The sequence below is a fragment of the Magnolia sinica genome, chromosome 1, assembly GCF_029962835.1.
Source record: "Magnolia sinica isolate HGM2019 chromosome 1, MsV1, whole genome shotgun sequence".
In the NCBI taxonomy this organism is placed as follows: Eukaryota; Viridiplantae; Streptophyta; class Magnoliopsida; order Magnoliales; family Magnoliaceae; genus Magnolia; species Magnolia sinica.
The window spans coordinates 20876220-20890901 of record NC_080573.1 but is presented as its reverse complement, the minus strand read 5'-3'; the positions used below and the strand labels follow the sequence as shown (position 1 = coordinate 20890901).

At 40.5% G+C, this 14682-nt stretch overlaps 1 protein-coding gene across 6 annotated transcripts in view; it reads right to left on the bottom strand.

Moving 5' to 3' along the window:
• Positions 1–12396, bottom strand: part of LOC131242627 (uncharacterized) — a 46895-nt gene extending 34499 nt beyond the window's left edge. For all 6 annotated transcript variants that reach the window (XR_009169673.1, XR_009169669.1, XR_009169671.1 and 3 more), the window contains exons 1-2: positions 11971–12396; positions 10653–10831 (exon numbers count right to left, since the gene is read on the bottom strand). Coding sequence is in view for 1 of the 6 variants with exons in the window: in XM_058241397.1 (XP_058097380.1) it covers positions 10653–10831; positions 11971–12318 (527 nt within the window). In the remaining 5 variants the exon portion in view is untranslated. The remainder of the gene's footprint in view (positions 1–10652; positions 10832–11970) is intronic.
• Between the last annotated feature and the right edge of the window lie 2286 nt (positions 12397–14682).

Below are 14682 nucleotides of genomic sequence, written 5' to 3'. Positions count from 1 at the left end.
AGACTCTACTAGGCTCCAAGAAAAAGAAAATCACAGTCCTTAAGATAATCTACATGAACAGCCCATTCTATCATTAACCGCTTTGCCTTACTGGCTATAACCTCTACAGAATTTGAGACATCCCTAAAACATCTCCCATGTCTTTCTTTCCAAACGGACCACCAAACTGCGAGAATAGCCATTCTCCATAGCCGAGTCCTTTGCTTGCCTATGCCGACCCCATGCCATGTTTTTAGAAGATGATCCACCGAACCAAACAAACACCAATTAACTCTGAATTGAGAGAAAAGTTCTGACCAAATTCGAGGGATAAAAGGGTAATGAACAAGAAGGTGATCGACCGATTCTTCATCCATCATACAACATAGACAGACATTAACTATAATCATCCCCATTTTTCTCAAGTTATCGACCATGAGAATCTTCTTCTTGCCAACCAACCAAGCAAAAGAAGTTATCTTAGGAGGGACCGAATGTTTCCATGTGTGATTTGTCAGATGATCGTCTTTGGGATACAAAATGCTATCCAGCAATTTGTATAACAATTTAACAGAAAACATGCTGGACTTGTCCGACCTCCAGCTTAATCTGTCTGCACTTAGCTGATCTGGCTTAGCTCTGTAAATGCGATCAAGAAGGTCCACATACTCATTTATCTCCCAATCTTGAAGATTCCTTCTGCAAACCAAGTTCCACTCTATTTTCCCGCCAGAGATAGAGTAGCAGCTAGCTACAGAAATAGCTTGATTAGGGGCGAGGAGGAATATATTCAGGAATTCTTCTTTCAAGGGCACATCTCCCACCCATATATCTTCCCAAAAACGAATATTATCTCCCTTTCCTAGATCGAACCCAACACCTTTAAGAACCTCCTTTTTCATTGATAAGATTCCCCTCCAAAGGGTCAAGGCCCTATAAAGGGATGAACAAGTACAAGGTTTACAGCAGAATATTTGGAATGTGACACTTTTTTTTTTCATAATGGTTGCATATATCTTTGGTTACTGACATCACAATGTCCATGATTTATGCCACCCTTGATCAAGGATTAGGGAGGAGAACGAACCAGGGCAACAGTTTGCCTCATACGCCTTTTGAAGGCATTGTAATGTGCGTGGGTGGCCATGCTGATCGTGTCAAGGAAGACGTTACAGTTGAGAGTATGAATAGAAGGATTCATGAAGGTGATGCAGAGAGAGTGGAAGGAATTGATGAAATTCTGCTTTGTGGGAAAATGAATGCTTTACTGCATGTTCTGCTTGGTGTGTTGATATATGCTGCTATTACAGGGTTTATTTGGTCGTTGAGAAAGTGAACGAGTTTAGTTTACCATGTAGAATTGTAATGGTTGTGGGTTTTATGTAGACATGCCATTAGGGCTTTTTGTCTTTGTTGTAGTGCATGAAGTATGTTCATATTTAGGAGTCGAAGTTTGTTATTTTTTTTTTTTCTTTTGCAATGGAACGTTGGAGGACGTTGTCTTCTTGGTAATAACTTGCTTCTAAATACTATAGTCTGTGGTTCTCTTTTTGCAAATTTGTCTTCTTCTGCCATTTGCCTCTAATTATTATTATTATTTTTACATTCTTTCGTCTCCTGGACAGTAGTTTGGAGCTTGAGTTATTGCGCCCGGTCCCACAGTATGATGGTTCTGGACGACCTAACTCTCGTTATAGAACTTACACGACGTGGCCCATGTACTCCTTAACCAAACACCCATTAGTACTTCAAGGTTGTATACTCTTCTTGGGGTAATCTGATCCAAACACTCACCTCTCCTTCACAAAATTAGAAGGATGTTAAATTTTGTTTGGCGTTTACTTGAACAGTACCAATATACAATGCAGTACAATACTATATGCAAATCCAAACAAGCCCTAGACCTACTCCTGAATGTGAGTGGCTATTATGATGATGATTGGGTACAATCGTAAATGACAGGATGTCAAGCAACAGCTACTACACATGTAACACATCTACACCTCCGTAAGAGGAAGTCTAGTGATATGAAAAAGCAAGAAGTAGACTGGTTCATTTGAAGAAGCTAAGTGTAGGGCAATGAGTAAAACAACTAGTGAGATCCTATGGCTTCATTCTCTTTTTCAAGAAACAGAAATTGAGGCTCACACTCCTCTCTACCATGACAATCAACATGCCATTCATATTGCCAACAATCCAATCTTCCGTGAATAGACAAAACATATTAAAGTTGATTTTCACTTTGTTAGAGAGAAGGTGATGAGGAAATTGGTAACTATGTCGTCAAAAGAATTGGCAAACACCTTCACGAAGGCTTCTAGCAATATTGGATTAGAGACATTTTGGGAAAGCTGGGCATGTGTGAGGTATACGCACCATATTGTGCATCTATTATGCGAGTGGCATCATAGTATGGGCATAATAATATGGTGCTCATACAAAGCACTATACGCAAGAATTATCTTATTGGTTGTTATCCTTATAACTCTCATTTGTTGATTGTATCTTTATCTCTTGTAACTTCCTATCATTATAAATATGGGAAAGATGAGGGGTTATGATACCTCTAATTCTCTCTTTCTCTTCTCTGTCTTCTCCAATTCCACATATGCAACTACTACAATATTGAGGATCTAACCATGAAGCTTAGCCAAAATGTTGGAGTGGTTTGGCGGTCCACAATTCAACCACCATAAGAAGGAAAGCCAATATTCACCTTTCTAACAAGGACTTCGAGATCCACTGCACAATTGTGCACTTATCTGGATGGTGAGAATAGAAAAGAAAACAAAAGAAAGGAAAACGAAGCACTTTTCCCATGACTTGATGTTTTCACTACGTTCAAATAGCAAAGAAAATATTTGGATTCTATGTTGCAATCATTACCCTTTTCCATAGTCAAATTCTCATGTACAATATATGACGTAACCATTGTGAAAGGAATGTGAGATTCCCACTAACTATCCAAACACGACCCCTAAAAATCGAATCCATGAAAATCCATGTTTGGATGGTGCCCTTCAAATCCATGGGAAATCACCATTGGATAATTATTACAATTTTCATTGTTTTTCTTTTCTTTTCCCACAATCCAAACACTCGTAATTATGCTCCTAGCCCTTTGTAGTGTAACTTTATACGATCTTGTTTTGTTGCAAGATGTCCATAAAGGCAAAAGCTAGCCAAAAAGGTAAGGCGATATAATACTCTCTCTAGATATATATATATATATATATATTGAGAGAGAGAGAGAGAGAGAGAGAGAGAGAGAGATGCTCATACAGAACTAGTTGGATGTCCAACTAGTCTAAGAGATGCGACATAAATGTTCCACGGAAGAGTTATTTCACATAAGATTGGACAAAGGATCACGGCTCGTGTGGGCCCCATTGTGGTGTTAATGTGAAATCCACCCTAACCATCAAGTGTGTCATCACATGTTAGACTCGGGGCTCGAAAATTATCCCCTGCCGTGGTTCAGGTAGACCACACGATTGGAAACAATGTACAAGGAAAAGTTTGCTCTCCAAATAGTTCCCTTTGGTGTGACCCATCACACATGGGCTTGATTTTTGGGACCTAGGCCAACCTTTTGATGTGTCATCTAATGGTTGGAGTGGATTTCACATACTCATCGTGGTAGGCCTTGTAAAAATTAAGGGTGGACATCTCTCACCCAACTGTTTCCTCTTTCTTTTTTTTTTTTACTATGGGCCCAACATGGGATTACACATCTAATGGTCGGAGTGGATCTTACATACACATCACAGTAGGCCCTTTAAAAAATCCAAGGGTGGCATCTATCTCCCACTTGTTCTGAGAAAACCAACTAGCTCCCCTAATTTAAGGGATTAATTAATGTTAATAAATGTTGGCGGAGAAGAGTGATTTAAACATCACTTTGCAAACAAGGTTGGTGGCTCAGGTGGGCCCCACTGCGGTGTCAATGTTAAACCCACCTGGACCATCAAGTGCCTCGACCCATGTTAGACCTAGGACCTAAAAATCAGCCTCATCCTTGATTCACGTGGACCACACGATTGGAAATAGTATACAGGGAAATTCTCACCCTCCAAACTGTTTCCCCTGGTGTGGCCCACTTGAATAATGAATAGACCTGAATTTTGGGCCCCTTGCCTACATTTTAATGTGGCATCTAATGGTTAGAGTGGATTTCGTATAATCATCACAGTGGGCCCTATAAAAATCAAGGGTAGACATCTCTCCTCCAACTATTTCCCTTGGTACGGCCCACCTAAATCACAAGTCAGCCTAATTTTTTTGACTCTGGGCCTGACATGGGATTACACATCTAATGGTTGGAGTGGATCTCACACATACATCATAATGGGCCCCATAACAAAATCAAAGATAGGACTCTGTTAACATTCCTTTTTTCTAATGAGAATGTCTTGAGTCCAACAAGCTGAACTACAGTTTAATGCCCAACCAACAGATAATGTCCAACCTTTTGTATAGATGACATCCAATCTGTCTAATAAGCTAGCCCATCATGAGCAACACCTTCTGGAGAACTCCACAATAGTCACTCATTGAGTGGACCAGACTTTTGCTTCGCTATTTACCAATGTTTGAAAATTATTTTATATGGTGTGGACTACTTTGATGCGTAGATACTATTGACCATTGCACTAGGTGATCCTCATGGTGGGACTAACTTGTTGGAGGGTTGGATTTCAAATGCACTTAGTACTTTGAAAGTTATTATATGGGTGTAGTGTAGCTTGTGGTCCAACTAGTGGACTTAAGAACTCCATTTTTTTGGTAATGTATCACTGTATTCTCGTAATAGGTGGGAGACATGCTCACCCTTGATTTTTTACAGGGCCCGCCGTGATGTGTATGCGAGATCCACTTCGAACATTAGATGTGTAATTCCATACTGGTCTGAGAACCGAAAAATCAGATTGACCTATTATCCAGGTGGGCCACACCAATGAAATAGTTGGGAAAGAAACGTCCGCCCTTTATTTTTACAAGGCCTATTGTGATGGGTATGTGAAATTCACTCCAACTATTAGATGTCACACCAAAATCTAGATGTGGGGTCCAAAAATTAGGCCCATAAATTATTCAAGTGGGCCACACCAAAAGACAAAGTTTGGAGGGTGAACTTTTCCTTACACGTTGTTTCCAATCGTGCGGTCCACGCGAACCACGATATACATACATACATATATATGAGAAATGCTAAAACACAACTAGTTGTATGTCCAACTAGGTCCCCTAATTTAAGATTAATTAATGCTAATAAATGTTATAAGAGAAGGGGTTCTTTAACGTCACTTTGGAAAAGAGGGTCGTGGCTCAAGTGGGCCCCACCGTGGTATTAATGTTAAATTTATCTCGACCATCAAGTGTCCCTCCATGTTAGACTGAGGGCTCGGAAATCAGCCCCATCTGTGGTTCAGTTGGACCATACAATTGGAAACAGTGTACATGAAAAAGTTTACCCTCCAAACTGCTTCCCTTGGTGTGACCTACTTGAATCATGTATGGGCCTAATTTTGGACCCCTCACCTAAATTTTGGTGTGGCATCTAATGGTTAGAGTGGATTTCACACACTGATCATGATGGGGCCTGTAAAAATCAAGGGTGGACGTCTCTCTCCAAATTGTTTTCATTAGTGTGGCCCACCTAAATCACGAGTCAAACTGATTTTTTAGCTCTAGGCTCAGCATGGGATTACACATCTAATGGTCAGAGTAGATCTCATATACACATCACAATGGGCCCCGTAAAAATCAAGGGTGGTCCTCCCTCTCCCACATCACTGTATTCCCAAAAAAAAGTGATATATTCCCCAAAAGAGTTCTTATGCCCAATGGGTTGGACCACAAGTAATGGTCCATCCCTATGATAACTTTCAAAGCATTAAGTGCATGTGACACCCAACCCTTTCAACAGGTTGGCACCACCACATGGATCGCCTAGTGAAATGGTCAATAGCGTCTAGCCAAACGGTCCACACCATATAAAACAACATTCAGACATTAGTAAATTGAGAAACACAAATCTAGTCCACTAAATGAGTCGATGTTGTAGAGTTTTTCAAAAGGTGATGCTCATGATGGCCAACCTATTAGACAGGTTGGATGTCATATACACATGAAAGATTGGAAGTTATCTGGCGGTTGGACCTGAACCTATGGTCCAATGCATTGCACCTTAACCTATAGTCCAATGCATTGGACTTGAGATCTCGAATTTTAACAAAGCCAACACTTGATTTTTTTACAAGGCCTACCATAATGTGTATGTGCAATCCACTTCAACCATCAGATGTGTAATCCCATGTTGGGCCCATATCCAAAAAATCAGGCTAACCTATGATTCAAGTGGGCCACACTAAGGGAAATAGTTAGAAGAGAGACGTCCACTCTTAAATCTTTTTCAAGACCCATCATAATGATTATACAAAATCCGCTCCAACCATTAGATGCCACATCAAAAGCTGGGTTTAGGCCCAAAAAGCAAGCCCATACGTGATTCAAGTGGGCCACACCAAGGGCAACAGTTTGGAGGGTGAGATTTTCCTTGTACATTGTTTCCAATCGAATGGTCCATCTAAACCACCGATGGGGCTAATTTTCAGGACCTGGGTCTAACATAGGGTGACACGGTTGCTGGTTTGGGTGGATTTAACATTAATAACAAGGTGAGGCCCACTCAAGCTACCACCTCTATTTCCAAAGTTTCGTTAGATAACCCTTCTCTTATCTAGGAACATTTATTGGCATTAATAAATCCCTAAATTAGGGAGCTAGTTAATGTATAACTAGATGTATGTGCACATCTCTCTCTCTCTCTCTCTCTCTCTCTCTCTCTCTCTCTCTCTCCACACACACACACACACTTTTGCCATCCTTGGATAATATTCCAACTCTCAACCACCACTTTCATCACCTGATAATCATAATGCATAAACAAGGCTTCCACCATGTTGTTTGTAGGCAGATAATACAAACATTTGTATTTGTCATATTACTACTTCTCAAATGATTTGTAGATAATAATTTGTAAATGTCTTATTAGTACTTCTCAAATGATTGATAATGAACATTTTGTCCTTCCCTACAAGCCAACCAAAGGCAATCACCCACAAAGGACCTTGGTACTGAAACCCTTCCTTACAAGCCAACCGAAAGCAATCACCCAGGAAGGACCTTGGTAATGCCAAATGTGATTAGTCATGGCATTGTTTTGCCAACTGGAAAACCCATTGATAACAAATAAAATGCCTTCATTAAAAACCCTAGTGTGGTTCCTAAATATTCCATTGATTAGTGGAAATAGAAAGGAAAGAATAAGTAATAATTATCAAATGATGATTTATGTCAGCACTATTTGAATTAGATTATCATGGATTTCATTTTTAGGGTTTTCATTTGAATAGTAAATGAAATTCTCATATTTGTGAGACAATGATTACCGGGTATCTTGTGCCAGAGAACTTGACTATGGATAAGAGTAATGATTGTTATATGAAATCCATTATTTTCTTTGCTAATCAAACATAGTGAAGCATCCTATCATGGGAAAAGTGTTTCATTTTCCTTTCTTATCCCACTTAACAAATTGACCCTAAGATTTCTCTTGAAAACCACAATAAGTACCATCTAATCCCGTATTTTGATGGAAACCTACGAAAACAATAACTCTCTCGAAAACTACTCGATAAACCCAAAAAATAGTTTGGTTCAAATCACACCTATTCTGGTGAACTATCCAGATTTGATTCATAAGAGGGACCAAAAGCTATCAAAACAAAAAATTGAGACAAAAACATTGATTTATGCCTTTTGCGTTTACTTCCTAACTAAATGAAATCCAAATTCAAATTGAACAAAAAGGCATGCTCATGAGAAAAGAAGAGGTTAGCCATGTTCAACTCTTATGATCCCAAGCAACTATAAGACCCAAAATCTCTCTACCAAAATGGCCTTCTTGCAACATATCCACCATGCATAATGTAAAACCTAAATCCAAGTAACTCAGATTGTTTTGAAATTTAAACAATTAGTTCATTCTAATTAATAATTTATCAAATTACAGAGGTAATGGATAATTGAAATTGATATGCCAAACAACAAAAGGCCACTAACTCAAATTCAAAATGCCAATCTTGTAAAAAGATGATATGTAAATAAGTAACAAATTGCTACCGATGCATCCAGGCTTATCCATCACAATTAGATGACTCCCTTCAGTTGTGGGGGTTGGATGTAAAACAGTCCATACTTGAGAAATTTTGGTTATTTTAGGATAATATTTTAAGATTTAGAATCTTTCAGTGGTTATTATTTTCTTTTGGGATTTGAAATTTAGATGCAAATCTTTAAGACGTGATTTATATCTAAATTAGTAAAGTTTGAAAGGATGGATAGGCCCACTGGGTCTGATGGTATCTACACATCTTATGGACCTACGCACAAAGTCAAAGATGGACAACCCATGTCAGACGTTATTTTCAAGAAAATGGTGTTTCCCCTGTTTTTGTAAATTTCTTGGAAATGCCATTTCCATGTCCCTTTCATTCCTTTAAAAAATGCCCTTTTTTCGTTTCTTTTCCTAGACTCAAGAAATGTCATTCCAAGAAATTGAGGGAAATTAGAGGAAATGATCCCACTTGATGTTTCCCTTGTTTTTGTAAATTTCTTGAAAACGCCATTTCCATGTCCCTTTCGTTCCTTTTTAAAAAAATGCCCTTTTTGTCGTTTCTTTTCCTAGACTCAAGAAATGTCATGCCAAGAAATTGAGGGAAATTAGAGGAAATGATCCCACTTTTTATAAAGTGCCCCACATTGTACTCACATGTGCAACTACCCATCTTAGTTCCTCAAATGTGCAGCATTTGCCATCCTTATCTTCAAACGCCCTAAATGTGCCACATGTGCCACATGGTTAATGTTCATCTTTAAGTGCTTCGCATTTGTGCTATGTGCCAATGTGCAACATACAAAACATGTGCCACCGACCACCTTAAAGTGTGCCACATGTCTAAATGTCCATTCACGTGCCCCGCATGTGCAACAATTCATCTTAAAGCGATATACACATGCCAATGTGCCATATATGCAACATGTACAATCACCCATTGTCAAGTGTGTCAACAACCACACACCCGAATGTGCCACCCTCACCTTCAAGCACCCCACATTTGGAAATGAACCACATTTTCTATTGTGCAGCCTGTGCTGTCATCCATCTTTAAGTGCTCCACATGCGCCACACGTGTCAACATGTGACATTGTCCATCTTCAAGCATCATCCCACAACTGTCAATGTGTCACTTGTGACAGTGTAACACATGTGTCATAATCCATCTTTAGTGTACACATGTGTCACCTTCCGTCTTCAAGTAAAAATTTTCATGAAAATTTCATTTTCTCCAAACAACAGATTTGGAAATGAAGAAAATATTTGAAGAAAATCTTGTTGAAAAACAATCAAGTGAAACAACTTTTCATCTCTCACCATAATCTAGAAATGGGGTTTCCTAGAAAACACCATTTTCCTCAAAAAATAAAAATAAAAATCCGCAAATCCAATAGGCCCTAACTTTTACCCCTTTCCACTTAGTCACTTGTACCAAGCTATATTAACTCTTACTCTCTTTATTATATCCACTAACTCCATACTCTTACATGCAAAGTATGCAAAAACGGTTATGGCCATTATGTAACGGTAATAGTAGGCACCGTTACGCGTTACGCGCAAATATTGATTTATTTTTTAAAGGCCACCATTACCGTTATTGAATACCTTGTTTACATGTCAAAGTTCTTACATTCCATGTGGCAAGACAAATCCCATGCTCTTGGACTAACTTCTCTACTTGCACTTGTCCAAAATCAAGCAAGAACCCTGGCCTACTTTTCACCACAACCAGGTGCCATTGTGGCACATCACTTTTAAGGGACGCCCTAGCCAACCCTTGCTACACCCAGTGGCAGTGCCGCACATTGTATGCAAGGAACGCCCTAGCGAACCCTTTCCCATATCTAGTTGCACCCTGGTGCCAGTGCAGTGTGCCACTTGGAAGGAATGCCCTAACATAAGCATGAAACATCATGTTGAATTCATAATGAATGATATATTGGAATAAAAAAGTGAGTATATGGAGAACTATTCTCTTGTAAAGTCAGATAACTAAAAAATCGATGTCTTTAAATTGTGTGGGTTAAACAAAAGTTTGTGATTCTCCTCTTCTTTCACTCTTTCCCATTTATCCTACATTTGTTACATAGGATGCATGATTGAAACAAATTAGAAAAGAGTCTCTACTACCAAATCTAACAAGATTATGAAAGCAATTGCTCCCCATATGATTTAAGTACCGGAAGATGGTGCTAACACTCATTTCCATAGGACATCGGCTAACAGCGGCATAAAGAAAAACAGCATGGAAGGTTGAGAACCATAACATCTAGACATAGCAAGTTGGAATTCCAGGAATCTCATGAATTTTATCCCATGAATATGTGCTACAAACAGAATTAGGCAGATCTTCCTTACATTTCCCACAAACCAAGATCGAGTTTAAGAAGTCAAAGCAATGGGCAGCAGAAACTAAAACGGACAACCAAAGGAGGTTATTGAAAATTAAAATCAAACATAAAAACATGCATATGTAAATCAAACTTCTTACATGTTGGAAAGCTTATCGAGGCGGACATAAATGTATCCACGAGGAGAAGTCTTGAAAGAAAATAGACTCATGTCATTGCTGAAGTGGAGGTGGAGGACCTCCTGAGCTTCAGATAGAGTGCGTTGGCCCCACGGGACACCCCGCAGCACAACCCCACCACCATCCCCTCCATCGCCGATCTACGATGATGAATGACAGCAATGATGATGATAAAAGTAGAATAGCATCTAAATAACCAGGAAGTGCTCCCATGGTGCTGCTGGTACCTAGCTATTGTATGGTCGATATGGTGTTTACATGAGGTCCAGCCCATCTAACATTTGGGACCCTGCATGATGTGCTCCCAACTTTTTTAAAAAAAGGGCCAACCCCACAGAAGCGGATTAGCTGTTAACCGTGTGGGGCCCACCTTGATGTATTTGTTGTATATCCACACCGTGCATCTGTTTTTTCCAACCTCATTTTACAATGCAATCCCAAACCTTAAGAAGATCCAAATCTCAGGTGGACCACACCACTAGAAACAGTGATGAATGACCATTAAAAACTTTTTTGTGGGCCACAAAAGTTTTGGATCCAGCTGATCTCTGTATTGTCCCTTCATTCATGTCTTCTTGACATTATCAAGAGGTTGGATGGCAAATAAACATTAAGAAAACCTTGTGATGGGCCCTTCGGCATTTTTAATGGTGAGGCACTCAATCACCACTGTTTCCTGTGGTGTGGTCGACCGTCCACCTGAGATTTGGATCTGCTTAATTTTAGGGACAGCATCCTAAAATGTGCAGGAGAAACAGATGGACAGCATGGATATACAGCAAATCATCAAGGTGGCCCCCACGGTAAGGGTAACACCTAATCCACTCCCCAAACCCACATATCAGGTGGGCCACACAATGGAAAACAACGCACAACCGCCCAGAATCCCCAAAATCAAGTTGTGGGGACCACATTATGCATCAATGACATCCGACCCGTCCAATAGGTGAACCCCACCATGATGATGGGGCGCCCAAAAGATCAGGCCGCTTGGGCCTCATCACTTGGATTTGAAGGTTCTTTGGGGGCGATTTTACATTATTTTCTATGACATGGCCCACCTGATTCTTGGATCCGCCTGATATTTGGGGCATCCACCCTTCATGATAAGACACGCCCGTTGGACGGGTCTGATGTCATGAACACACCACGTCGGCCCCACGATAACTAGGAACCATGTGAGCGCAACCCTAGCGAGGATTTGAATGCTTAGTACGAGAAGTGCAGGAGACGGACGGAGATATTCCGTCACACCTATCCACAGCACCAACCAACTAACCTGGGGCTCTGTCTCTTCATCCTCTTCGTCTTCCCATCCCTCGTCGCTGATCTCTTCTTCATCAGATGTTGTTGTTGTTGTCGTTGTGGATGAGAAACGGACGACGAGTGAATGATGGAAGAAGGGATCGCGAGAGAAGTAATGCATGTTTCTATAGCCATTGCTGCCGTTTTCCAGAAGACACTTCTGAGTTATTGCTGGTGTTGGGCGATTGAGGGAAGGAATGGGGCCCGCCATGATCAGGGAAGACGACGATGAACAAGGGGCCCCACTTCCATTAGCCGTTTGTGTTGTAGATGAGAGGGAAGAGAGGAGAGATGTGCGAACGCGCTCCAACCGCTTCATCATCGTTCATTCCCAGTACTCCTGACTCTCTCAGGCATCGAGGCTGAGCTTGGTTACTTGAAATGAAGTCCGCGAGTTTCTGCAACACAAGGAGGCGGATTAGCTACTGAACTCGACTGTAGCAGCCTCGCTGCTAAAATGACGTCATCACGTTCTGTGGGCCCCACCAGTTATATCCACACCGTCCATTCATTTGGAGAGATCATTCTATGGCACGAACCAAAGATTTAGGAAGATCCAAAGCTCAAGTGGACCCCACCACAGAAAACAGTGGGGATTGAACGCTTATCATTAAAAACTTCTTTGGGCCGCTGAAGTTTTCGATCAAGATAATATTTATGTTTTACCTTATTTCATGTTTGTGTTAACTTATAAACAGGTTGGATCTGAAATAAACATCACGGTGGCCCTAGGAAGGCTTCAACGGTGGTCGTCACTGTCCCCACTGTTTTCTATGGTGGGGCCCACTTGAACTTTGGATCTTACTCATTTTGGATTATGCCCTAAAATGATCTTTTTCAAATGGATGGACGGTGTGGATACAACAGATATATCATGGTGGGGCCCACATAATATGGTGACGTCACTTCAGTAGGGAGACTCCCTACTATCGGGCTCAGTAGCTAATCGCGTCCGCAACACAAAGCCCCGTGGCGTGACATGTGTGCCACGCGGTCTAACCGCTTTGGCACGTGGCTTGACATATGTCGCACGCGGTCCAACCGCTTTGGCACACGGGGCCTTGTGTGACTGTGTCTTCAACCATTTTCGGTGGCTCCAAAGGTAAGCGGATTGCGTGCTGACTAACTCCGTACGCTATAGCGTGTTGAGCAATAACTATGGGGGACCCCACCCTGACATATGTGTCTTATCCATGCCATCCATCCGTTTTACCATCTCATTTCAGGATACAAGTTCAAAATTGAAGTATATCCAATGCTCAAGTCGACCACACAACCGAAAATAATATGAATTGAATGTCTACTGTCCAAACCTCATCCAATGTGCTTGTCTAGTATAGGCGGTAACTATTAGGAAAATTATTTTTTTTAACAAAAAAAGTTTTATTTCGAAATAGTTCTAAAATTTTTAAGAAAAATCTTGTTAAAAAGAATAAATGAACGGAAGAAAACAATATTTCCTTTCCTACATTTAATGCTTTATGATAAAAACTATTTTCTTTTCTTTCTCATGTTTTTCACAGAACCAAATATGCCCGCAAAGAATACTTAATTTCCATTACTTCACTCTGTTTAAACTACCAAAAGGATGACTTATAAGGTGATAAATTAGTTAAATCTAGCAGTAAATGCATTGTTTTTGGGCATCATTTATATCTACTTGGATTGAGCCCTTCCTGAGGTAAACACTGCACCCCATTACTCATATGGTTGAAACTCGACTGGAAGATGGAAACTAACGGATTGGGCATGAACCGGTCAATTCATCCTTGACTACTGTTTGAGTATAACCAAGATATTTAATAATGATAACAATAGTTGCAATGGCCACTGCCTTCACCGCTATAATACGAGCCATAATAGTTAGTACCATATTTTTAGAAAGCAATCCATGCAATCATTGACACACTCCTGCCAGTGCGAAGCAAGAACATCGAAGACATTGAAGATGATTTGTTGGGCTTGGGTTCGACCATGTAAGAAGAACATGCATGTATTGAGGAGGAGATGAAGAAAATTAGTTAGATTTTCAATGTTTTCCTTCACCTCCATGTCTCTTCAGTAAGAATTCTATAAGGTGAGTTTTATTGATCAATAGTTTAGATTGTTCTAAGTGTTGGATAGTATGATCGGGCATACTGGTGAACCTCACTAAGTTGTGATTCATTCAAAATTGTGTAGGGGGTGGTGCGCTATAACTGTGTTATATATAGTGTTATAGTTAGACTGTGATTACCAAATTTGTGTGGAGCCTTATGGAGAGAAATTTTGATGGGTTTCAAACTTCTCAACCCGGATCCCTAAGACTGCGTACAATAGAAGCTTACATTCCCATCACAGCGCTTCTCTAAGGGCCTGTTTGGCCGGTTGGATTTGGAGGGATTGAATGGTATTAGGGTGGATGGCATGGATTTCTAGGTAATGATAGTATTGTCAATGGATTGTCTTGAGATCCATGGGATTGCTATATCCAGTCTGTTTGACTCACCCGGCCAATCCCGAGATTAAACCTTCTCATCCCTACCAATCCCTCAAACCAAACACGTCCCAGGCAAATTTGAACGGATTAGGGTGGATTGGATGGGATTTAAAGGTAATGATGGTGTTGTCAGTGGATTGTCTTAAGATCCATGGGATTGGGATCAGATCACCGTCTCTGTTTGGCACGCCAGGCCAATCCCGGGAT